At 51.1% G+C, this 26,748-nt stretch overlaps 1 protein-coding gene across 2 annotated transcripts; it reads right to left on the bottom strand.

Moving 5' to 3' along the window:
- Positions 1 to 226: 226 nt before the first annotated feature.
- LOC105483843 (negative elongation factor complex member A) lies at positions 227 to 26,748 on the bottom strand. Of its 2 annotated transcripts, XM_011744857.3 has the most exons (11): positions 26,321 to 26,748; positions 9,609 to 9,780; positions 7,389 to 7,550; positions 5,282 to 5,371; positions 3,725 to 3,855; positions 3,567 to 3,636; positions 3,227 to 3,315; positions 2,264 to 2,375; positions 1,328 to 1,593; positions 1,076 to 1,175; positions 227 to 978 (listed from the first exon to the last, which is right to left on the bottom strand). In XM_011744857.3, exons 1-11 carry the CDS (start codon positions 26,561 to 26,563, stop codon positions 794 to 796), a joined length of 1,620 nt encoding a protein of 539 aa, XP_011743159.1. In that variant the 5' UTR covers positions 26,564 to 26,748; the 3' UTR covers positions 227 to 793. The 2 variants fall into 2 exon arrangements, with proteins under 2 accessions (XP_011743159.1, XP_024649180.1); XM_024793412.2 differs by lacking the exons at positions 5,282 to 5,371; positions 7,389 to 7,550; positions 9,609 to 9,780; positions 26,321 to 26,748 and adding an exon at positions 4,124 to 5,234.

The raw sequence follows: 26,748 nt of genomic DNA, 5'->3' as shown, positions 1-26,748 counted from the left end.
GAACCACTGCTGTCCCGCAGCCCTGCAGTCGACTGAGCCGGGTGGTCCCCAGGCCTGCAGCCAAGTCAAGGGAGTGCCCCGAGGGCTGACCCTACCTGTTCCTCACCCTGTGGGCCAGGGTGTCCTAGGAAGCCCCCAGCCCTGGACCACCCCATCCTGACGGCCGCCTAGGGAGGGACTGGGTCCCCGGAGCAGGGAGGACAAGCTGGCCCCAAACACAGCTATGGTGGCTTTCTTTAGAAAAGCTAAACTTTAATGGTTCAGATAGTTTTACAATGAAAATAGGTACCCAAATACTGTCTTAAATGTCCACAACTGTACAAAAGATGAATACAAAACTCCCAGGCAGGCACTGGCAGGGGACAAGGCCTGCCGTCTCCCACACTCTGGTGTGGTCAGGTGTCCCTGCCCCACCCCCAGTACCACCATGCCAAGGGCACTGCCCCAGCGAGAAAAATAGAAAAGATTTTAAAAAGTAAGAGTCTAACAGGCAGAGCTGTCACTAAAATTAGGAAGTTGTAACTTTTTTGGTTAATTTACTACATTCAAAAATGGAACGTTGAGTCCAAAAAGTGTCTTAAATCACACAAAAAGGAACCCATATTAAAAATTTAAAAATAAGCCCAAAACACCCCAGAGAAATGCATCTAGAACTTAAAATAGGCTGGGTCAGCAGCAGGGCGGTGGCTGGGGGACCTCGTGGGCCAGGTGTCCGCTGTCTGGTTAATTTAAGCCGGCAAAGCCATCGTCCCTTGGAGCCCCCAAGTGAGGGCCAGCTGTGAGGCAGGTGGCCCTAGGACACGTTGGTCATGGGCTTGTACTTCTTGAAGCGTGTCCACTGACCCGTGGCATAGTTCATCTCGAACACTGTGTCCACCAGCATGGTTGTGCTGCCCTGGCCATCCGCCTTGGGCAGGTCCTCCGTGTGCTCGCTCAGCTTGATCTGGATCACGTCCCCCTGCTCCTGGCACGGGTTCTCTGCAGAGAGCACGAGCTTCTGGGTGGGTGTCTGGGGCCAAAGAGCCCGCCCCCCACCCGGCCCGGTGCACCCCCAGACCCTGCCTGATGAACACACCTCGGGAGCCGGCCATGAAGCCCAGGATGAGAGCCTTCTCGGGCCGTGTCACTTTGTTGGCCGTCTTGAACATCTCCTGGGCAGCGAACATCTGCTCTCTCTACAGCGGGGAGAGGGGTGTGGGTACCAGGGCCCCAGCAGGACCACCTCCTGCATCCCCCTGCAGGCCCTGTGGCACCCCCATGCCACAGCAGGTGACCAGGGCCATACCACCTACCTGGTGGCCTGTGGGCCCCGCCAGGGCACACCTACCGTGAGCGACAGGTTCTTCTTAGGCTGCTGCTGGGCAGAGGCCTGGGTCTGCGGGGCCACCATGGCAACCGGGGGCGTCTGAGTGGTCGGGGCGACAGCCGGAGGTGTGGTGGGTGTCAGAGGCGAGGTGGGCGCTGCAGGCGTGGGTGTGGCAGGGCTCAGGCCGCTGTTGTACATGGGTGCCCGCTGCTTGAACTGCGCTGGCAGCGTAGGGCTCGGGGTGCTGGGCTCCTCTGGTGGGCGGCTGGCTTCTCGGGAGGACGGGGCTGCAGGTAGACCGGGGCCTGGTGAGGGGGCTGGACCCCTACCCTGTTCCCAAACCCTAGTGCTCCTGGAGGTGACAGGCTCAGCTCCCCTTCTCTGTCCTGCTACCCTCTGACGAGAACTCCCTGTGGCCCCCAGCCAGGGCACAGGCCCAGAAGCCCCAGTCAGAGGAGCAAGGCCAGTGGTCTCAGGCCTTTCCAGACCCGCAGATAACATGTCTGGACTCTGGCCAGCTGCTGGCCTGCAGCGGGTCCCCATACCGCAGGCACTGGTGGGAAGAGAGGAAGGCCGTATCCTGAAGCCCCTGGGGCCCAGGACCTGGCCTGAGGTGCTGTGAGCCTGGCAGTACCCTCCATCTAGGGGGGATGGCCCTCGGCTCCCCTCCCGGCTACCCAGCAACAACAGCTGGGTCACCTGGCAGAAGACCCTTGCCAGCCCCATCCCCTTCCTGCGGTGTCCTGGGGCAGCTGTCTGTGCCCAGGACGGGCAGGGCAGGGCAGGGCAAACAGCTGGTTTGTGTCGTGGAGCTCAAGCTGACAAGCAGGGCATCTGCCTCGGGTGGGGGACAACAGAGATGCAGGAGTGGGAACCGCAGCCCTGGCAGCGCCCATGGGCAAGGCCACGTCCTGGTGGGCAGCTCAGCTGGTTCCAGACTGGGGCCAGCAGACTCACCTGGGGGCGTCTCGGAGCTGGGGATGTAGGAGGAGGCGGGAACCACGCTGGGCGTGGAGGGAAGGTAGCTCGTGGAGGGCAGCGCAGGCTCACTGTTCAGGGATCCAAGTTTCTGGAACACAGAGTTTAAGGTTTCTCCCAGAAGAGGCCATGCTTCCGGCATGTGCTAACACTCACGGCCCGACCTGGAGCTCCACCGCCACAAGCTGTGGCCCCCGCCCCAAGCTACAGCAGGAAGGCGGGGGCCACTCTCCAGAGCTCCCTGGGCTGGGCAAAGGGACCCCTGGCTCCTGGTGCCCCAGCAGAGTTGGGGACTGAGCGGCTCCTGTGTAGGAGAGGGGAGGGGTTGGGGAGCCCAAACTGCCCATCTCTGAGGACAGAAGTGATGCTTTTTCTTACCACGAAGCATTGATATAAAAGGAAGAGGCTCGTGTAAAGAAACCCCGGACGCGCAGCGACGGGAAGGAAGGAGCTTCTTATCCCCAAGTGACCCTGCAGTGTGGCCTCCTCCAGGCCCTGGCCTCAGACGACCCACTGTAGCCTCTGTGCACCTGCCGCGCCCCACGGCTGCCTCCTACCCGCAGGCAGGGCCTGGTCTCCAGGACACCGAGGCCTGACCACCCAGCACCCCCACAGGCCTGTCCTGTGCCCATTCACGGCCACCTGCAAGGCAGGTTCCACCAGTCCTGCCTGACAGGGGACACTGAGGCACAGGGGTGAGGAGGACTCCCCCAGCAGCCCATCCAGCAAGCGTGGGGCAGGTTCCCGCTCAGAGCCTGAGTTGGATGCCCATGTCAGGATGCGGCCCACACTGCCTCTCATATACACATGTATGCACAAATACAAACCGCACACATATGTACATACACATATTATCCAATAGAACACACTAGAGTGGCCACAATCGGAACAAGAAGGGCACCTGCAGCGGTGCCAGACGTGGGGTGCTGCCCTGAGCCCTACCTGTGTGGACACCAGACCGGCCGCGTAGTCCGGGGTGGCGTTCTCCACCACAGTTTCCTCCTTGGCTGGCTTCTCCACCACCTCCGCATCTGTGGACAAAACAGGCGTCCTCACCAGTGCCCAGGTGCGTCTGCAGGCTCAGCTCGGGGCAGCAACAGGGAAGCAAACAGCTTCCCAGGAGAGGCCGCCAAGGAGCGAGGAGAAAAGCAGGCGCCCACCCACAGAAGAGGAGCCTCACAGGGGCACAGCCCTGCCCGCTGAGCGTGGACACGCCCCACCCCACCTGGGCAGGGCCCGCAGGGACCCCCACTGCCGCCTCCACGCAGGCCCCAATCCCCACCGAGAGTCTTCCTTCTCCTCTTCGCCTCTCGGCCAGCACCGACCATATCCAGCTCAGAGATGTCCAGCAGCTGCCAAGACAAGCACAGCCCTGCCTTAGTGACAGCACCAGGGCACGGCAGGCCTCAGGGCGCCACAGGAGCTGGGGGACGGGCCCACCTTCACACCCCGTTCTTTCCTCAGCAGCGTCCTGGAAGGCGGGATGGGGGTCCGGTTCCCCGTGGGGCTGAAGACGCTGGGCGCCGTGGGGCTTCTGAAGGGCGCCTGCTTCGGGATGCCTTTGAGTGGGGCTGGAGGACGACAGCAACTGTCAGGGCCAGCAGCAGGGACCGGCAAACATCCTCCACCCTCTCTGAGCCCAGAACATCCCACCCCTTCTAGGCTAGCGCTGCAGTGGGGAAGGGCCAAATCCCTGGCGGGCAGCAGGCAGGACCCCCAGAATCCCAGACCTCACGGAGCAGGGGAGTGCCTGGAGCCACAACCTCACACTTTGCCAAGACACCAAAGACAGCGGCACCCCAGCCCAGCCACAGGATCTCACCCGGTGGAGTCTCTCACCAGCACGGGGGGCTGAGCTCTGGCTCCTTCCTGTACCTCCACAGGCAGGGGCGCGAAGCCAGGCGCCTGGGCTCGAGGACTGCCCTCCCGAGCCTTGTCCTCCTGTCCCGAGGACGCTCCTGAGGCCTACGCCATTACCCACCAGTGCCCACACACACCCTCCAGGGCATGCATGGCTCTCATGGTGCCAGGACCGGAGAGAGGGTGCCCGGCGGACCATGCCGTTAGCACACTGGGACAGGCTGGACACACTGCTCAACAGCTGGCCCACCCTCCCTGGGACAGCAGGTGCAGCCCCAGCCCTGGGATGCCTGGTTGGGGTGGAAAGACAAGGGTCTGCTCCAGGCGGGGCAGAGGAGAGCAAGGTGGAACCTTGGCTGCGGTGGGCAGGAACGTGACCTGGGGATGGCCCCCCCACGCAGGGACAACAGTCAGCAGACCCAAGACGCCTTCTACTAGGTCCCATGTGAACACTGTGGAATTATGGGAGCCCAAATAAACTGAGCCAGGCTGGTCCGGGGGCTGCATGGAGGGTGCCTGCAAGGCTGCCCTTTCAGCACCACCCATCTGCAGTTTACCCAGCTGTCTCAGCACAGGACGGCACCCGTCCTGCCCTCTGGCCCCCAGGTCACTCTCCAGCACCCTGTGGGGTGAGTATGCCCTGCTGCGGTTCCCAGGGGCACGCCGTATTCCTGTGATCAGGGTCCATTCTGCTTAAGCTCACACCCGGCCCTGAGAGCACAAATCAGGAAGGGCAGATGGAGGGGTGCAGGGGCGCAGCCCCGCGGGCGGCGGAACACGGTCACGCCCTCCCCGCGCAGCCTCCCAGGGACACTCGGAACCCAAGAGCAGCACTTGGGGCTGAGAACCCGAGCTGGGAAGGCCGAAAGCTGCTGCCGACAGCGGAGAAGCAGGGGCCAATGCTGTCCTCCGATCCCGGCCTTCCTGTCTCAGCACCCATGCACCCTCCCAGGGCGCTCCCCAAGGGGAGAAGCTGGTACAACTGCCCCGGTGCCTTCGCTTTCCCGCGCGCTCCCAACACTGCTGCCTGCGGGTCATTCACATGCACCACCTCCCCAACAGGGAGCCGAGTCTCCAGGTCATGCTCTTAGCTCTGCCCTAAAAGCAAGGCTCGCAGCACCGGGGTGGGGGCCTTACTGGTGGTGTCCATCTTCCGCAGCAGCCCCCGGCCCTTGGCGTGGAAGGGCACCCCAGCGCTCCGCTTCAGCTGCTGGGCGGTCTCCGTGGCTGGAAGGAAGAGGTCACATGTGTCAGGGATCCTCAGAGTGAGAGCTCTTGGCCCTTGTAAACGCATCTCTGTCAAGCGGATTCATCCGACGGCCTGAGCCGTGAACACTGCATTCTCTCTAATGAGCAGCTGTTTCGAGCAGGGCCTGACACCAGCTCGCACATTACAACAAGTCAGAAACTCACTCAGGTGAGCAAGTTTCGGGAGCTGGGTGGCTGTGGCTGTACCTCCCAGGACCCCACGGCAGGGGGAAGCAGCAGAGAAGGAGTTGAGGGGCCTCACCGGCCCACTCCCACGACCCGGGCCTCCCCCTGGCTCAGTGGGAGCGCCGTCCTCGCTGAGGGTCAGCAGGCATGGTCTAGACACAAAAATATGAGGAAGAAACAAACGAAGAGATTTTCCTGACTTGGTTCAGTGAGGCTGAAGGGTCAGGGGACACTGAGTGCCCAAAGCACAGCCTGAGGCCGCTGCTGGCCTCCAAAAGGGATGCGTTCCACTGTGGGGTGGGGCCCAAGGGGCCAGCAGAGTCCTTCATGGGCTACCCGGTGCCCCTGGGGCTGCACGGAGCCTCCTGGACAGCGCTGGGCCCCGGCTGCTGCCTGTTCCAGCCAAGACCCAAGCACAGCTGCTGTCAGCCTTTTATTTGGATTCTCTAGAAACGGGGTATTGATGTACATTATAAATATTCATTCTGTAACCATTCAAAATAAAACGATTTTATTGTAATCTTTGTCATGCTTTGGGAAAACGTTAAATGAAATGATTAAATAAATTTCAAGTCAAATTGAGATCACTGGCCACTCAAGAAGGTAGCAACGTGACAGTAAGGACGGTGCCCCTCCAGCCATTCACAACGGCACCCATCGTGCCCAACAGCGGGACTCAGCGGGCACAGAGTTCATTTGGTAACAGAGATTAAAGATGCCTTAACCTAAAATTCTGAAGTTTTTGATTTCTTTCTTTTTTTTTTTTTGAGATAATGTTTTGTCCTTGTTGCCCAGGCTGGAGTGCAATCTCAGCTCGCTGCAACCTCCGCCTCCCAGGTTCAAGCGATTCTCCTGCCTCAGCCTCCCTAGCAACTGGGATTACAGGCCTGCACCACCACGCCTGGCTAATTTTTGTATTTTTCATAGAGACGGGGTTTCACCATGTTGGCCAAGCTGGTCTTGAATTCCTGACCTCAGGTGATCTGCTGGCCTTGGCCTTCCAAAGTGCTGGGATTATGTAAGCCACCACGCCTGGCTTAAATTCTGAAGTTTTTAAAGCATGTTTTCAGAACACAAAGTTTAATATAGTGATAAATAAACTTCTAACAAAAAACTTTGGCCGGGCATGGTGGCTCACGCCTGTAATCCCAGCACTTTGGGAGGCCGACGCGGGCGGATCACGAGGTCAGGAGATCGAGACCATCCTGGTTAACACGGTGAAACCCCGTCTCCACTAAAAATACAAAAAATTAGCCGGGCGTGGTGGCGGCGCCTGTGGTCCTAGCTCCTTGGGAGGCTGAAGCAGGAGAATGGCCTGAACCCGGGAGGCGGAGCTTGCAGTGAGCCGAACTCGTGCCACTGCACTCCAGCCCGGGCGACAGAGCGAGACTGTCTCAAAAAAAAAAAAAAAAAAAAAACTTCAGGCAGAACTTTATCTTCTTTTTTTTGAGACAGGGTCTCACTCTCACCCAGGATGGAGTGTAGTGGTGTGATCACAGCTCACTGTAGCCTCAGCCTCGCAGGCTCAGGTGATCCTCCTACCTCAGCCTCCCAAGTAGCTGGGAGCACAGGCACGCCACCACCATGCCTCGCTATTTTTTTCCTATTTTTGGTAGAGATGGGGTTTCTTGGCTGGTCTCAAATTCCTGGGCTCAAACAACCCACCTGCCCCAGCCTCCCAACAGGGGTGAGCCACCATGCCCGGCCCAGAACGCTATCTTGAAGGGGCAGTCTTGGTTCCTTAGAACCTAAAGAAACCTATGAGTGGAAACTACACAGACAAGGCCCGATGGCGGCCGTGGCCACTCACACTTCTGCAGCAGCTCCGCCCGCAGCGTGGCGCTCTTGGGTTTCCGCTTCAACTGAAAATGCTTCACCGGCGGCGTGAGGGGTCCCGCGAGGGTTGTCAGGGCGTTTTTGTTCAAGTACTGGCACTCCAGTGGCAGCATGGCAGACGCTTCACACTCGCCCACTGCGCGGTAAGAACCACACGACAGTTAGGGCGCCCAGGCCGCAGAGCTCCCCGCTGAGAGGAGCTGGTGGCTGCCCAGCCCCACACCCTCCTCGGCGAGGGTTAGGTCATGGGAGCTGCAGCTGTTTTCGAGTCCCCGAGAGACTGACTCCCCACGGCTCCAGCAGAACACCCAGGAGCGTTTTCAGAACAGGAACGCCTGAGAGGTGGACGTGCCTCGAGAGGGCTGCAAACTGGAAAACGTTTGGCACCGCGGATATTGAGAGCCACAAGTGGACATAGTACAGTGATTCCCGGAGGGCTCCAGGCACTTCTAGAACATAAAATGTTAACGGATCCCATCCCCGCGTAAGAAGGACCTCCCATCTGGGGCTTCTCTCTTCCCATCCCCAAGGGTAACCAGGCCGGTGGTCTCTCCTGGAATCCCAGCCCTCATCCAAACTGCCCACATCCATTTCCTCAGTCCGCATGGTCACCCAGGGTTCAGAGCCCGGGAACTGCCCCACAAGGACAGGCAACCTCCCACCTGAACTGGCTACGTGTCCCGCCTGGAGAAAAAGCACAGGCAGGCAGATGAGAGTTCACCGCCCTCGGCCTTCCTGCCTGCGGGACACTCCTGAGAGATACCAGCGGGGGGTGGGGTGGGGTGGACCTGTCCAGGCCACTGCTCCAGAGGCACCTGCGTGGTGTGTGTGCTCTCACAGGTGGGCAGAGGTGCCACCTGCAGGGGGGTGGCCAGGAGGGCCCCTGCAGGAGTGTGCAGCCTCGATGTCTCCATCCCACAACCCTGTCTCTCCGGGTGCTGCCCTTGAAGGAGCTGGGGCACAACGTCTGGGCTCTGAGGAACCAGTGGCAATTGTCCAAAGCAGGAGAGAAACTCAGAGAAGCACAAGCATCCCATCAACACATGTTCTTCAAAACCATCTACAAATTGTTTTTTGTTTTTTTAAGAGATATGTTCTTGGCCGGGCGCGGTGGCTCACGTCTGTAATCCCAGCACTTTTGGAGGCTGAGGTGGGTGGATCACGAGGTCAGGAGATTGACGCCATCCTGGCTAACACGGTGAAACCCCGTCTCTACTAAAAATACAAAAAAATCAGCCGGGCGAGGTGGTGGGCGCCTGTGGTCCCAGCTACTCAGGAGGCTGAGGCAGGAGAATGGCATGAACCTGGGAGGTGGAGCTTGCAGTGAGCTGAGATCGCGCCACTGCACTCCAGCCTGGGCGACAGAGTGAGACTCTGTTTTAAAAAAAAAAAAAAAAAAAAAAGATACATTCTCACCGTGGTACCCAGGCTGGAGTGCAGTGGCACGATCATGGCTCACTGCAGCCTTGGCCTCCCAGGCTCAAGTGAGCCTCCTTCTCAGCCTCCCAAGTACCTGGCAGGACAGGCGCGTGCCACCACGCCCAGCTGATTTTTATTTTTTGTAGAAATGGGTTCTTGCTATGTTTCCCAGGCTGGTCTTGAACTCCTGGGCTCAAGTAATCTGCCCACCTCAGCCTCCCAAAGTGCTAGGGTTACAGGAGAGAGCCACGGAGCCTAGACTTGCGAATATTTTCTAAGCAATTGTCAGTTCACATTTAAACAACTGAATTGCTGATATTTTCAACATGCATTTCTGAGCATGTACTCTGGGCCAGGGAATGTTCTGGGCCCTAGAATCTAGGATCTGCAGATACAACCTGAATGGGCAAAGCCCCTGCCCTCATGGAGCCAACCAGGAAGAGACCGCGAGTGGCGCTGACACCACCCCCCCGCCGACCCCGCCCCCCGCCGACCCCGTCCCGTCCCCGCCCCCCCCCACCACCGACACCGCCCCCCCCCCGACACCGCAGCAGCGAGGATGGGGCCTGTGGGTTGTTTTGAGTTTGTTTTCAAAGATGGCAAAAAGCCAGGCAGCAGCTTACACGGGAGGAAGGTGTGTACATAGTTAATATTTTAGGAACCAGGACACATGGAAAAACGTAACAGTCTAAAAATCAAATTCATTTCAGAAAAAAACTTTTCAAGAAAGATCCATTTCCCTCCTCCCAACGTGAATTAAAGCCACGCAACATACCCTTTTCTCTAAGTTCTCCCAAAATATCCTGAACATTGGGATTCTGCTCCTCGAGCTCCAGGTTAAGTGAGCCCGTGTCCGGAAAGGACTTCAGGATGTCGGCGACCATGAGCACCCAGGGGTCCGAGTCGAGGCTGGCGAGCTGGATGATCTCCACCAGGGCGCCCTTCATCTGCAAGACAGGATGTGGCCAGTGCCACCGTGCCCTTGCCCACTTCCGAGCCCACTCCCTGCTGAGCTTCTGAATGGGCACTGGGCAGTGGCAGGGCTCTCTGGCAGTCTCCCCCAACACTTCCTCCTGAGGGCTCTCCTTCCTCTGAGCCCCCGGCCTCACCCCAGGGCCACCTTGCTTCCCTGAGCTGCCACAGCCACTGCCAGGTTGCAAGGCCCGGCATCTGGTGCCCCCCTGGCAGCCTCCCACCTCCCAGCAGCACCCAGTCTGCTGGGCTTGCTCTCCCCCACCGGTGTGCAGATGCAAGAAAACCTGAAGGCTGAGACGCCGGGGCCACCACCGCCCCCACAGAAAGCCTGCCGGTGGGGCATCCTGGGGATGACGGGCGTACAGCAGGTAGGTGCCCGGCACAGCAGAGCACAGGAGCAGGGTGGAGTCACCTGCCACAGGGGCTGTGTGCCCAGGCAGCAGGGGGTGGGGCCTGGGCAGCACCCGTGCCAGCTAAGCTGGTCAGCCTAGTCACCATCTGGGCAGGGATGGCCACCTCCAGGTCTGGACGGCGCTGGGAGGTGGCGTGCATGGAGGCTGGAGGTGGCCCCAGGACCTGGAGTGAGGCCAGGGCCTTTGGTAGGCCATGGGCGATGTGGGTGGAGGAAGCAGGTGCACCCCGCGCTCCCTCAATGCCTGGGAGGCCAGATCCATCCACACCAGGGCCTGCTTCAACCACATAAACCCCCTCCCACAAGGAAACGCAGAGAACCAGGCCGTGGCGTGCCTGTGCCTCTGCCACGGGTCCACTGGGCTGCTCACAGCGTGAGACGGCTGGGCTGGCAGGAGCTGGGGTTGAACAACAGCGCCCTGCCCTGTCCGGACGCCAGGGCTGAAACCCCAGCACAAGGCATTCCTGACACCCACTCCCTGCGTCAGGCGCCAGAGACCTGTACTAAGAGGGCTGCAGCCATCACGTCCCCGCGAGCACCACCTCCTGGTGGCCTCTGAGTGGGAGGACCTTCCAAAGCTTCCCCTCAGACCTCACTGTCCTCATGGGCTTCCTGCCTGGAGGGAAGTTGGCTCGAGGGGCAGAGGTCAGAGGTCGTGCCAGGGGAGCCTGCCTGCTGCCAAGCCCCCCTGCATCTGCCCTGCAGGACACCCAGCTGCCCTCAGGAGTCAGGAACCTCCGTGTGGCCCAGCCCTTCTGTTCCTTGGGCATTAGGGAGGGTGTTGCCTCGGCCTCTGACCCTGTGCCCCCAGCCCTCACTCCCCACGCCCGCCCGAGTTCAGGGAACAGCGCACGCTGCTGGAGAAGATGCCACGTGGCTGCAGGAGGCGCTGCGCACACAGTGACTCTGGCAGCCGCACAGCCCCACTGTTCCCAGCCAGTGCTGCCTCCTCACAGCAACCCCAGGGAAACCCTATGCCTGCCAAGAGGCAAGTGGGCGGTAAAGATAAAAAAAGTCGGGGATGTTAATTTAAAACAAAAAGGACCACTGTTATGGAGTAAATGTTTTCTCTCTCCAAAATGCGTATGTTGAAGACTGTCTTACTCTACTTGGACATCTGCTAGAAAATGCTCGGCTTTCCCGGGTGCGGTGGCTCACGCCTGTAATCCCAGCACTTTGGGAGGCAGAGGTGAACGGATCACGAGGTCAGGAGTTGGAGACCAGACCACCCAACATGGTGAAACCCCGTCTCTACTAAAAATACAAAATTAGTCAGGCGTGGTGGCGCATTCCCTTAATCCCAACTACTCAGGAGGCTGACGCAGGGGAATCGCTTGAACCCAGGAGGCAGAGGTTGTGGTGAGCCAAGACCATGCCATTGCACTCCAGCCTGGGCAACAAGAGCGAAACTCCATCTCAAAAAAGAAAAAAAAAAGAAAAAAGAAAAAAGGAAAAAAAAAAAAAGAAAAAAGAAAAAAAAGATAATGCTTGGCTTACACACAACAGAAATTTACTTCTCATGGTTCTGGAGGTGGAGAGTCCAAGATCAGTCAAGGCGCTGGCAGATTCCCTGCCTGGTGGGGGCCCCTTCCGGCTTCATGGAAGGTGCCTTTTGCTGGTGGAAGAGGGGAACGAGCTCCTGGGGCTTTTTTTTTTTTTTGAGACAGAGTCTCGCTGTTGTCACTCAGGCTGGAGTGCAATGACAGGATCTCAGCTCACTGCAACCTCCGCCTCCCCAGTCCCAGAGATTCTCCTGCCTCGTTTTCCCACGGTGCTGGGAATCCAGGCACCACCACCATGCCCAGCCCGGGCCTATGTTGTGAGGTCTGTAATTCTTAGAGAGCAGGGGCCCTAACTCACTTCTGTACCCTTTACTGAATAAACTATCACATCATTAAAATCTCTCTTCCTCGTCCCTGGTATAAAGGACTGCTATTTACTAAGCTTTTAAGAGGAACAGGGCCGGGTATAGTGGCTCACACCTGTGCTTCCAGCTACTCGGGAGGCTGAGGTAGGAGGATCATTTGAGCCCAGAGGTTCGAGGCTGCAGTGAACAAAGATGGCACTACTCCACTCCAGCCTGAGCGACAGAGCAAGATTTCATTTCTTAAAAAAATTAAAAATTGGCTGGGCACAGTGGCTCATGCCTGTAATCCCAGCACTCTGGGAGGCTGAGGCGGGTAGATCACTTGAGGCCAGGAGTTCAAGATCAGCCTGTCCAACATGGTGAAACCCTGTCTCTACTGAAAATACAAAAATTAGCCAGGCATGGTGGTGCACTCCTGGAATCCCAGCTACTGGGGAGGGTGAGGCAGGAGAATCGCTTGAACCTGGGAGGTGGAGATTGTGGTGAGCCAAGATGGCGCCAATGCACTCCAGCCTGGGCGATAGAGTAAGACTCTGTCTAAAAAAAAAAAAAAAACACATTATAAAACCAGTGAACTGGTTGCAGAATTTCATTCAGAAACACAAGTTGTAGCAGATGCCATGTATAAGGTTAACCTTATGTGTCAACTTGACTGGGCCATGGGGTACCTGGACAGTTAGTCCCTCGTGATTCTAGGTGTATCTGTGAGGATGTTTCTACATGAGACTAACATCTAAATTGTACTGAGGCAGAGGGCCCTCCCTCCTGTTGAGTGGGTCTCATCCAATCAACTGGAAACCAAAGCAGAACAAAAATGCCGAGGAAGGGGAACTCCTGCCCGTCTGAGATGGAAGATTGGTCTTCTCCAGCCTTCAGACTCAGGCTGGAACATCAGCTCTTCCTGGGTCTCGAGTCTAAGGGCTTACATCACTGGCTCTCCTGGTGTGTGTGCATGTGTGTGTCTGTATGCCCTCCTAGTTCTGTTTCTCTGGAGAATCCTGCCCGATACACTGTGGAACACATCCAGCCCAGTCATCTATTCTAGTCACCCTGTATCTATGGTCCTATGTAGAAAAGTTTAATTTTCAGAATGATATCCCTAAGGTACCAGACCCCTAAATAAACGAAAAAAGAAAACTAAGATAAATTAGAATGTCTTATAAACCTTTTTTTAAATACCAAGAAAATAAATAAAAATATTTTTCAGAGAAGTAAATTACCCAGAATGGCCTAGTCCTTTCACAGTCTAGTTAAATGAGGTCTTTATCACAATTTCTCGAAATACATAAGGACAAAGTCCAAGAAAAATACATATAAAATAAAGCTGGTATACTTACATTAATATTAGATAGAAGCAGATTTTAAGAACAAAACATTACTAAATACAGAGATCTCTATGTAAAGATCCAAGGTTGAGTTCACATGGTAACTATAACAACTATAAACTTGGATGCACCTAATAACACAGCCCCAAGATATATACAGCATAAGCTGAGAAGGAAAAATAGAAAAATCCATAATCATAATGGGGAGATCAACAAATCCTCTTCTCACTGATTTTTTTTTTTAAATTTAAATCAAGCTGCACATGCCTATGATACTTGGGAGGCTGAGGAGTTTGAGTCCAGCCTGGGCAACATAGTAAGACACCACACCTTTAAAACAACAGTAAGAACAGAATAGATTTGTACAACATGATTATAGAAATTTGGCCTAATGAACATCCACTGAGCAATGGATCTCAAAACTAGAGAATATATGTGATTCTCAAGCTTACTTGCAACATTTACAAAAACTGACCATATATTTTGCCATTAAGCAAATCTTAAATTTCAAACAACTAAAATAATATAAACCATATTCTCTGACAAGAGCTCAATACAGCTAGAAATTAATAATAAAAACAAAACTAAAATCTCTTCCCCTCCAATGTAGGAAAATTAAGAAACATTTCTAAATTACACAGGGATCAGTGAAGAACTTATTGAAATTTAAAAATATTTTTGACTTGATACAGTTCTGTGACTATCAAAACTTGTGGGATGCAGCTAACACTGTAATTAGAAGAAAATTAGTGCAAAAATTAGTGAAACAGAAAGCAAAGATCAACAAAACCAGAAGCTGGTACTTTGAAAATTCTTATAAAATCAACAAACATCTGGTGAGATGGATCAAGGGGGAAAAAATAAGAAATAATCACTACACATGCTTTTGACATTTACAAAGAAGATGTTGGGCTGGTCATGTTGGCCCGTGCCTGTAATCCCAGAAATTTGGGCAGCCGAGGCAGGTGGATCACTTGAGGTCGAGAGCTTGAGACCAGACTGGCCAACGTGGCAAAAGCCCGTCTCTAGTAAAAATACGAAAATTAGCCGGGCATGGTGGTGCACGTTTGTGATCCCAGTTACTCAGGAGGCTGAAACACGAGAATTGTTGAGCCTGGAAGGTGGAGGTTGCAGTGAGCCAAGATCACACCATGGCACTCCAGCCTCAATGACAGAAGGGTATTTGAGACACTCTCTCTACAAAAAATAAAAAAAAGAAAAGTAGGCAGGTATGGTGGTGCATGCCTGTAGTCTTAGCTGCTCACCAGGTTGAGGAAGGAGGATCACTTGAGCTTAGGAGTTTAAGGTTACAGTGAGTTATGATCACATCACTGCCACTCCAGCCTGGGTGACAGTGACACTATGCATTAAAACAAGCAAACAAACAAAACTCATAAAAACAAAAATCAATACCGAAAAATCCTCCCACAAAGTAAATTTCAGGTCCAGAAGGCTTCATTACCAAGTTCTACCAAATATTTAGGAAGAAATCACTCCATTAGTAAACAAACTTTCCAAAGAAAAAGAAAAGACCAGATATGTTACAAATCCTTTTCAAAGGGTAACATAACCCCAATACCAAAATCCAACAAAGACAGTCTGGGTAAGTAAAACTACAGGTCAATCTCACCCAAGAACAAAGATACAATACAAAATCCCTATACAAAACCTCAGGATGATATAATCCAACAACATAAAATGACCAATTTAGATTTACCTCAGGAATGCAAGGTTGGTTTATAATTAAAGGTATTTTGTTAATGTGGTGAATTACATGTCAATAGATATTTAAGCATTTGATAAAATTTAAAGTTCCCTTGTGTTCGTACCCACTAGGATGGCTACATCAAAAAGATAACAAATGTTGGCAAGGATGTGAGAGACTGAACACTCAAAAATCACTATGGAGAATGTAAGATGGTGTAGCCACTAACATCCTATACAGGAGCGATCCTACTGGCATCAGGTTGGTGCCCCTCGAGGTCAGAGGTCCCAGAAGAAGGAGCAGGAACCCATCTTTGCTGTTCTCCAGCCTCCTTTAGTGACACCTCCAGGCACGGGAGTGAATCAGATGAAAATGGCCTGAAGAGAACCCCCAGCAAACTGCAGCAGCCCTACAGAAGAGGGACCTGACTATTGCAAGAAAAACAAACGAGCAGAAAATGACAACAGCATCAACAACAACAACAACAACCACAACAAAAGGCCCCATCCAAGGGTCAGCAGCCTCAAAGACTGAAACTAGGCAAACTCATGAAGATGAGAAAGAATCAAGGAAAAAATGCTGAAAACCCCAAAGGCCAGAGTGCCTCTTCTCCTCCAAATGATCAGTGTCTCTCCATCAAGGGCGCAGAACTAGATGGAGGATTGGATGGACGAGTCGACAGAAGTAGGCTTCAGAAGATGGGTAAAAACAAACAAACAAACAAAACAAAACAAAACAAAACAAAACAAAACAAAAAAACGAACTAAAGGAGCATGTTCTATCCCAATGCAAAGAAGCTAAGAACCTTGATAAAAGGTTAAGGAATTGCTAACTAAAACACCCAGTTTAGAGAGGAACATAAATGACCTGATGGAGCTGAAAAACACAGCACAAGAACCTTGTGAATCATCCGCAAGTATCAACAGCCGAATCCACCAAGCGGAAGAAAGGATATCAGAGTTTGAAGACCACCTTACTGAAATAAGACATGCAGACAAGAATAGAGAGAAAAGAATGAAAAGGAATGAACAAAGCCTTAAAAAAATATGGGACTTCATAAAAAGACCCAACCTACTACTGACTGGAGTACCAGAAGGAGACGGGGAGAATGGAAACAAGCTAGAAAACACACTTAAGGATACCATCCAGGAGAACTTCCTCAACCTAGAAAGACAGGCCGACATGCAAATTCGGGAAATACAGAGAACCCCACTAAGATACTCCACGAGATGATCAACCCCAAGACACATAATCATCAAATTCTCCAAGGTCGAAATGAAGGAAAAACTGTTCAGGGCAGCCAGAGAGAAAGGCCAGGTCACCTACAAAGGGAAGTACATCAGACTAACTAACAGCAGACCTCTGCAGAAACTCTACAAGCCAGAAGAGATTGGGGGCCAATATTCAACATTCTTAAAGAAAAGAATTTTCAACCCAGAATTTAATATCCAGCCAAACTAAGCTTCATAAGTGAAGGAGAAATAAAATATTTTCCAGACAAGCAAATGCTGAGGGATTTTGTTACCATCAGCCCTGCCCTGGAAGAGCTCTGGAAAGCAGCACTAAATATGGAAAGAAAAACCGGTACCAGCCACTGAAAAAACACACCAAAATATAAAGACCAATGACATTATGAAGAAACTGCATCTAGTGTGCAAAATAACCAGATAGCATCATGATTACAGGACCGAATTCACACATAACAATATCAACCTTAAATGTAAATGGGCTAAATGCCCCAATTAAAAGACATAGACTGGCAAATTGGATAAGGAGTCAAGACCCATCGGTGTGCTGTATGCAGAAGACTCATCTTACATGCAAAGACATACACAGGCTCAAAATAAAGGGATGGAAGAAACTTTACTAAGCAAATGGAAAGCAAAAACAAACAACAAACAACAACAACAACAACAAACGGGTTGCAATCCTAGTCTCTGACAAAACAGACTTTAAACCAACAAAGATCAGAGAAGACAAGAAGGGCACATTACACAATGGTAAAAGGAACAATTCAACAAGAAGAGCTAACTATCCTAAATACATATGCACCCAATACAGGAGCACCCAGATTCATAAAACAAGTTCCTAGAGACCTACAAAGAGACTTAGACTCCCACACAATAACAGGAGGAGACTTTAACACCCCACTGTCAGTATTAGATCAACGAGACAGAAAACTAACAAGGATATTCAGGACTTGAATTCAGTTCTGGATCAAGTGGACCTAGCAGATGTCTACAGAACTCTCTACCCCAAATCAACAGGACATGTATTTTTCTCAGTGCCACATGGCACTTATTCTAAAATCAACCACATAATTGGAAGTAAAATACTCCTCAGCAAATGCAAAAGAACTAAATCACAACAGTCTCTCAGATCACAGTGCAAATTAGAACTCAAGATTAAGAAACTCACTCAAAACCACAGAATTTCATGGAAATTGAACAACCTGCTCCTGAATGACTCCTGGGTAAATAATGAAATTAGGGCAGAAATCAAGAATTTCTTTGAAACCAATGAGAACAAAGAGACAATGGGCCAGAATCTCTGGGACACAGCTAAAGCAGTGTTAAGAGCGAAATTTACAGCACTAAATGCCAACATTAGAAAGCTAGAAAGATGTCAAATCGACACCCTAACATCACAATTAAAAGAGCTAGAGAGGCAAGAGCAAATTAACCCCAAAGCTAACAGAAAAAAAGAAATAACTAAGATCAGAGAAGAATTAAAGGACACAGAGACATGAAAAACCCTTCAAAAAAATAAACGAATCCAGGAGCTGGTTTTTTGAAAAAATTAACAAAATGGATAGAACACTAGCCAGACTAATAAAGAAGAGAGAGAAGAATCAAATAGACACCAATAATAATAATAATAATAATAACAATAATAAAGGTGATAGCACCACTGGCTCCAGAGATATACAAACTACCATCAGAGAATACTATAAACACCTCTATACAAATAAACTAGAAAATCTAGAAGAAATGGATAAATTCCTGGGTGCATACACCCTCCCAAAACTAAACCAGGAAGAAGTCGAATCCCTGAACAGACCAATAACAAGCTCTGAAATTGAGGCAGTAATAACCTACCAACCAAAAAAAGCCCAGTACCAGACGAACTCACAACTGAATTCTACCAGAAATACAAAGAGGAGCTGGTACCATTCCTTCTGAAACTATTCCAAACAATGGAAAAGGAGTGACTCCTCCCTAACTCATTTTATGAAGCCAGCACCATCCTGATACCAAAACTAGGAAGAGACAACAAAAAAAGGAAACTTCAGGCCAGTATCCCTGATGAACATCAATGTGAACATCCTCAATAAAATGCTGGCAAACCGAATCCTGCAGCACATCGAAAAGCTTATTCACCACGATCAAGTCGGCTTCATCCCTGGGATGCAAGGCTGGTTCAACATATGCAAACCAGCAAGCATAATCTATCACATAAATAACCAAAGACAAAAACCACATGATTATCTCAACAGATGCGGAACAGGCCTTTGATACAAAATTCAACATCCCTGCATATTAAAAACTCTCAAGAAGCTAGGCATTAATGGAACGTATCTCAAAATAACAAGAGCTATTTAGGATAAACCCACAGCCAATACCATATTGAATGGGCAAAAGCTGGAAGCACTCTCTTTGAAAACCGGTACAAGACAAGGATGCCCTCTCTCACCACTCCTATTCAACATAGTATTGGAAGTTCTGGCCAGGGCAATTAGGCAAGAGAAAGAAATAAAGAATATTCAAATAGGAAGAGAGGAAATCAAGTTGTCTCTGTTTGCAGATGACATGATTTTATATTTAGAAAACCCCATCGATTCAGTCCAAAAACTTATTGAACTGATAAGCAACTTTAGCAAAGTCTCAGGATACAAAATCAATGTGATTTTAATAGGCAAGCAAAGAGTCAAATCATGAATGAACTCCCATTCAAAATCACTAGAGAATAAAATACCTAGGAATACAGCTAACAAGGGATGTGAAGGACCTCTTCAAAGAGAACTACAAACCACTGTTCAAGAAAATAAGAGAGGGGCCAGGCACAGTGGCTCACGCCTATAATCCCAGCACTTTGGGAGGCCGAGGCAGGCGGATTACCTGAGGTCAGGAGTTCGAGACCAGCCTGGCCAACATGGTGAAACCCCGTCTCTACTAAAAATACACAAATTAGCTGGGCATGGTGGCACAAGCCTGTAATCCTAGCTACTCGGGAGGCTGAGGCAGGAGAATTGCTTGAGCCTGGGAGGCAGAGGTTGCAGTGAGCCTCGGCTTGTGCCACTGCATTCCAGCCTGGCTGACAGAGTCTCGCTCTGTCTTGGCGGGCGGCGGGGCGGGGGAAGGCTGGGCACGGTGGCTCACGCCTGTAATCCCAGCATTTTGGGAGGCCGAGGCAGGCAGATCAGGAGGTCAGGAGATCGAGACCATCCTGGCTAACACGGTGAAACCCCGTCTCTACTAAAAATCCAAAAATTTCGCCAGGCGTGGTGGCGGGTGCCTGTAGTCCCAGCTACTCGGGAGGCTGAGGCAGGAGAATGGCGTGAACCCGGGAGGCGGAGTTTGCAATGAGCCGAGATCACGCCACTGCACTCCAGCCTGGGCGACAGAGCAAGACTCTATCTCAGGAAAAAAAAAAAAAAAAAGAGAAGAAAATAAGAGAGTACACAAACAAACGGAAAAACATTCCATCCTCATGGATAGGAAGAATCAATATCATGAAAATGGCCATACTGCCCAAAGTAACTTACAGATTCAATGCTATTCCCAACAAACTACCATTGACGTTATTCACAGAATTAGAAAAAACTATTTTAAATTTCATATGGAATCAAAGAACATCCCGTGTAGCCAAGACAATCCTAAGCAAAAAGAACAAAGCTGGAGGCATCACGCTACCTGACTTCAAACTATACTTACAAGGCTACAGTAACCAAAACAGCATGGTACTGCTACCAAAACAGACCTATAGACCAATGGAGCAGAAAACGGACCTCAGAAGTAACACTACACATCTACAACCATCTGATCTTTGACAAACCTGACAAAAACAAGGAATGGGGAAAGGATCTTCTAGTCAGTAAATGGTGCTGGGAAAACTGGCTAGTCATATGCAGAAAACTGAAACTGGACCCCTTCCTTACAGCTCATACAAAAATTAACTCAAGATGGATTAAAAACTTAAATGTAAAACCCAAAACCATAAAAATCCTAGAAGAAAACCTGGGCAATACCATTCAGGACACAGTCACGGGCAACCACTTCATGACAAAAACGTCAAAAGCGACAGCAAAAAAAGCCAAAATTGACAAATGGAATCTAATAAAACTAAAGAGCTTCTCACAGCAAAAGAAACTATCATCAGAGTGAACAGGCAACCTACAGAATGGGAGAACATTTTTGCAATCTACCCATCTGATATCCAGAATTTACGAGGATCTTATATTTATAAGAAAAAAACAAACAATCCCATCAAAAAGTGGGCAAAGGAAGTGAACAGATACTTCCCAAAAGAAGACATTTACGACGCCAATAAACATGAAAAAAAGCTCAACGTCACTGAACTTCAGATAAATGCAAATCAAAACCACAACGAGATACCGTCTCATGCCACTCAGAATGGCAATTATTAAAAAGTCAGGAAACAATAGATGCTGGAGAGGCTGTGGAGAAATATGAAGGCTTTTACACTGTTGGTGGGAATGTAAATTAGTTCAACCATTGTGGAAGACAGTGTGGCGATTCCTCAAGGATCTAACACCAGAAATACGATTTGACCCAGCAATCCCACTACTGGGTATATACCCAAAGGATTATAAATCATTCTACTATAAAGACACATGCACATGTATGTTTATTGCAGCACTGCTTACAATAGCAAGGACATGGAACCAACCCAAATGCCCATCAATGAAGGACTGGATAAAGAAAATGTTATACATATACACCGTGGAATACTATGCAGCCATAAAAAGCAATGAGATCCTGTCCTTTGCAGGGACATGGATGAAACTGGAAGCCACCATCCTCAGCAAACTAACAAAGGAACAGAAAACGAAACACTACATGTTCTCACTCATAAGCGGGAGTCAGCTGAACATTGAGAACACATGGACACACAGAGGGGAACAACACACACCAGGGCCTGTTGGGGGTGGGAGTGAGGGGAGGGAACTTAAAGGGTGGGTCAACAGGTCCAGCAAACCATGGCACACGTAGACCTATGCAACAAACCTGCATGCTCTGCACATGCAACTTTTTTTTTTTTTTAAGAAGAAATAAAGGGCACAGTGGCTCACGCCTATAATCCCAGCACTTTGGACTTTGGGAGGCCAAGGCGGGCAGATCACGAGGTCAAGAGATGGAGACCATCCTGGCCAACACGGTGAAACCCCATCTCTACTAAAAATACAAAAATTAGCTGGGCATGGTGGCGCGTGCCTGTAGTCCCAGCTACTCGGGAGGCTGAGGCAGGAGAATGGCGTGAGCCCAGGAGGCGGAGCTTGCAGTGAGCCGAGATCACACCACTGCACTCCAGCCTGGTGACAGGGCAAGACTCTATCTCAAAAAAAAAAAAAAAAAAAAAAAAATTACATTAAATGTATGATTCTATTTATATAAAATATCCTGAATAGACAAATCTATAAAGCAAAAAGTAGATTACTAGTCACCTAGGAGTGGGGAGGAAGAGGACTGGGGAAACGCTAATGAGTATAGGATTTATTTGGGGGATGATGAAAATGTTCGAAAACTGACTAGAATGATCATCAACTCTGTAAATATACTAAAAAGCACTGAACTGTACATTTTAAATGGTGAACTATCTGGCATAATTATATGGTACATAAATAATATAAATAATATATTTTTTCTTTGGAGACAGGGTCTTGTTCTGTAGCCCAGGCCAGAGTGCAGTGACGCAATCATGGCTCACGGCATCCTCAACCTCCCAGGCTCAAGTGATCCTCTCGCCACAGCCTCCCAAGTAGTTGGGACCACAGCCATGTGCCACCACCCGTGGCTAATTTTTATATTTTTTATGGAGACGGGGTTTCACCATATTGCTCAGGCTGATCTCGAATGCCTGGGCTCAAGCAATCCGCCCATCTTGGCCTCCCAAAGTGCTGCGATTACAGGCATGAGCCACTGCACCCAGCTATACGTTATATCTTAATAAAGCTATTTTTTAAAAATTCATGATTAAAAGATTTTTTTTTTTTTTTTTTTTTTTTTTGAGACGGAGTCTCGCTGTGTCTCCCAGGCTGGAGTGCAGTGGCGTGATCTCGGCTCACTGCAAGCTCCGCCTCCCGGGTTCACGCCATTCTCCCGCCTCAGCCTCCCAAGTAGCTGAGACTACAGGCGCCCGCCACCACGCCCGGCTAGTTTTTTGTATTTTTAGTAGAGACGGGGTTTCACCATGTTAGCCAAGATCTCCTGAGCTGGTGATCCGCCAGTCTCGGCCCCCCAAAGTGCTGGGATTACAGGCTTGAGCCACCGCGCCCGGCCTCAACTGCGTTTCTTAAACCAGCAACAAGTCAAAACTAAGACTAACAGACCCCATGTACAACGGCGTGGAAAATACTAACTAGGTGGTAATATATGAGATGGAAGGCCTCTACGGAGATCATAAAGAACAGCTACATAGATATGGCCACACCCACAAGTTCTAAGATGCAATATGAAGAGGACAACACCCCAGAATGAACGGCAAATTCGGCTCAGCCTTAAAATCCCAGCAGGCAGGCTCTATGTGTTTAAGAAGTAAGTATGGAAGATACAGGCAGACGTGTGAAGGGACAAGAATAGCCAAAGATGATCCCAGAGAAAAATACAGTGGGAGAGTTTGCTCCGTCAGCTAACAAGACTTAGAAATAAAGTGACAGGAACCGACTTAGTGGGTTATTAGCACATCAATATGTAAATGACCAAAAGAACAGAGCACAGCCCAGAAACAGATCCACAGTAGAAGTTACAGTGCAGATCAATGGAAAAAGACAGTCATTTCAATCAACGTCCGGTGCTGGACTAACTGGACATCCACGTGGAAAATTAGACTCTCTGCTTCACACAATCAATTCCACACAGACTGAAGATTCAAGTGCAAAAGGCAAAACCGTACAGCTACGCCAAGATAACCCAGGGAGTGTTCCGGGCATGTCCCTTGGGGACACAATAGGCACCAATGATAGTGGGCAGATGAATACACCATCTACGTAAAAACTAGGAGTTTCTATTCATCCACAATTCCAGGAAGAGGCTGGACGCAAGGATCACACCTGTAATCCCAACACTATAGGAGGCCAAGGCAGGAGGATCACTTGAGGCTAGTTCAAGACCCGCCTGGGCAATATAGTAAGACCCCCCATCTTCATACACACGCACAAAAATTAGCCAGGCGTGGTGGCAGAGCATCTGTTGTACCAGCTAGTACAGAGGTTGAGGAGGGAGGACTGTTTTAGCCCAGGAGTTCAAGGTTAAAGTGAGCTATGATTATACCACTAGACTCCAGCCTGGGTGACAGAGTGAGACGCTGTCTCAAAAAAAAAACAAAAAATGAAAAACAAAAGCCAGTCATGGTGGCTGACGCCTGTAATCCCAGCACTTTGGGAGGCTGAGGTGGGTGGATCACGAGGTCAGGAGATCAAGACCATCCTGGCTAAGACGGTGAAACCCCATCTCTAGTAAAAATACAAAAAATTAGCTGGGTGTGGTGGCGGGCGCCTGTAGTCCCAGCTACTCGGGAGGCTGAGGCAGGAGAATGGTGTGAACCCGGGAGGCGGAGCTTGCAGTGAGCAGAGATCGGGCCACTGCACTCCAGCCTGGGGTCAAAAAACAAAAAAACAAAGAAAAGAATTCCAGGAAGCTAAGTCAAAGGACAACTGGGAGATATTTGTAACTGAAAAAGAACTGACATCTAGCATTTATAATAAATAATAAAGGCCGGGCCCGGTGGCTCAAGCCTGTAATCCCAGCACTTTGGGAGGCCGAGACGGGCGGATCACGAGGTCAGGAGATCGAGACCATCCTGGCTAACACGGTGAAACCCCGTCTCTACTAAAAAATACAAAAAACTAGCCGGGCGAGGTGGCGGGCGCCTGTAGTCCCAGCTACTTGGGAGGCTGAGGCAGGAGAATGGTCTAAACCCGGGAGGCGGAGCTTGCAGTGAGCTGAGATCCGGCCACTGCACCCCAGCCTGGGCGACAGAGCAAGACTCTGTCTCAAAAAAAAAAAAAAAAAAAAAAAAAAAAAAAAATAATAATAATAAAAAAGATACTCTTACAAAATAATAATAATAATAAAAAAGATACTCTTACAAAACAATGGGAAAAAAGAGAATTTAAAAGCAGATTTGAATATACAATTCTCAAAACAGAAAACCAAGAAGCAGGCCGAGTGCCATGGTTCACACCTGTAATCCCAGCCCTTTAGGAGGCTGAGGCAAGCAGACTGCTTGAGGTCAGGAATTCAAGACCAGCCTCGGCAGCATGGTGAAACCCTGTATTCCCAGTTACTCAGGAGGCTGAGGTGGGAAGATCACCTGAGCCCAGGAGGTCAAGGCTGCAGTGAGCCATGATTGTGCAGCTGCACTCCAGCCTGGGTGACAGCGCGCCAGACCCGGTCTTAAACAAAACAAAAAAACAAAAACAAAACACTCTGAAAAATAATTTGGCATAATCCTATGATCCCCACAATTCCACTCCTAGATATTATACCCTAGAGAAATCCCAAGATTCCAAATACCTGATGCAACACATCACAATAATGTAGTAACAGAATTATTTACAACAGCACACAACTGGCCATAAGCTAAATGTGTCACTGTGATAGAATGGATAAAGAGCTTCGTGCTCAAAGGAATACCACAGAGCAGTGAAAATCAAACCAACTCAGCTGCAACTTGGATGAAACTGTCAAGGTGTCCACCAAAAGGACACATGCACGCCACACACAAAATACACTATGATACCATCACACTAAGTCCAAATCAGGCAATCAAGCTGTGCCATTCAGGGGTGCATAAATAATTGCTAATACCGGGGAGATGGTACAGAAATGATCACCTTTCCAAAATGAGGGAGGGGAAAGTAAGAAGGCTGTGATTACCAATGGGAGGTTTCCAAGGAACAGGCATGGTTCTGTATCTCCACCTGTGTGAGGATCACAGGAGTGGCTCACGATGCTACTATTATTCGTGAAACTGAACAAAAATGCACTTTTCCATACATGTCATATCTCAATAAAAAACAATTACAACCTATAATATAATACGCCAGTAGCCGGGAACGTTTAAACCACCACGGGGCTTCAATAGTCTGCAAAACTACTTGGTTTATTTCGCACGGAAAGAGATACAAGATAACATTGAGGAAAAATAAAACAAACCTCACACACCCACTCATTGGAATGACGCCAAACGGCGTGCAGAAAAGAGTAAAATGGACATAGAGCACTCCGGGCGGCCGGGGTCTTTGCGAGGTGAGAACAACAAAATGCAGTCAGCGGACACTGGAGCTACAGAGCACAGGCCGCCCCTTCCTCACGTGGGTTTCTCTCGGGACCCCCGCCCTCGCCCAGGTCACTGGGGCTGCGTCCCCGACGGGAGACCCCGCTGGGGCCGGCGCACCCCCGCCCCGAGAGTCGGTCGCTTTGGGACGGTGGGGGATTAGGGTGGTGAGGACTGGGGGCGGGGGAGGCGGGGGCGGGGGAGGATGAGTACCCGGGGGCCCAAGGAGGGGAGTGAGGACCTGGGGGTCGTAGTGAGAACCCGGGGCCCGGCGTGGAGGAGGCTGAGGATCCCAGGGGAGGTGAAAACTTAGGTAGGGGTGAGGACGAAAAGTAGGGAGGTGAGGACCCTAGGGGGGGATTCTCAGGGCGCGAGGAGGTGCGGGGGGGAATTGCTGAGAACCCAGGGTGGGGATGAGAACCGAGGTGGGAGATGAGGATCGAGGCGGGGGATGAAGACCCAGGGGGAGGTGAGGACTGGAGGGAGAGATCGGGAGGAGCGAGGAGGGGGCGTGAAGGCGGGAGCGTGAGGGCTGAGGACCCCGGGGAGGCTGACAGTCTGAAGGGGGATGGGAAGGTGGGGGAGGGACCGAGGAGGGTCCGGAGCAGGGGCAGGAGTAGGGTGTGCGGGTCGGAGGTGGGAAGGCTGGGAATCTGGAGGCCGCGGGGCGCCCCGCCTGCCTCACCTCGTCCACCGTGCGGCGCGGGAGGTGCAGCGTCCCGAGTAGCAACTTGAGCTTCACCGCCGAAGAGAGGCCATGGAAGCAGAGACGGATGTTGTCGATGACCGCGGCCGTCAGCAGGGACGCGATACTGGGCGGCGCCCACAGCTCGTCCGTGGCCCCTAGCTTGTTGTGCAGCCACAGGCCCGTGTCGCTCTCCCGCATGGACGCCATCTTGGGGGAAAGCGCGCGTCGCAGCCCCGGCATCTTATGAAGACACCTACGCGCCCTCGGCTAGGACCCCAACATGGCGGCGCCCGTCGGGCTGCGGGCTGCAGAGGCGGCGCAGGCAGCAGGGTCCCACGAGCGGGGCTTCCAACGAGAGCGCTTCTGGGTGGCGGCCGCGTCTCCGGGAAGCTCTGTGGCAACGTCGAGAGCCGGAACGACGGGGT

The sequence above is a fragment of the Macaca nemestrina genome, chromosome 3 (assembly GCF_043159975.1).
Source record: "Macaca nemestrina isolate mMacNem1 chromosome 3, mMacNem.hap1, whole genome shotgun sequence".
NCBI lineage: Eukaryota > Metazoa > Chordata > Mammalia > Primates > Cercopithecidae > Macaca > Macaca nemestrina.
Note: the sequence above shows the minus strand (reverse complement) of the source record. Positions and strands in the feature narration are given on the sequence as shown.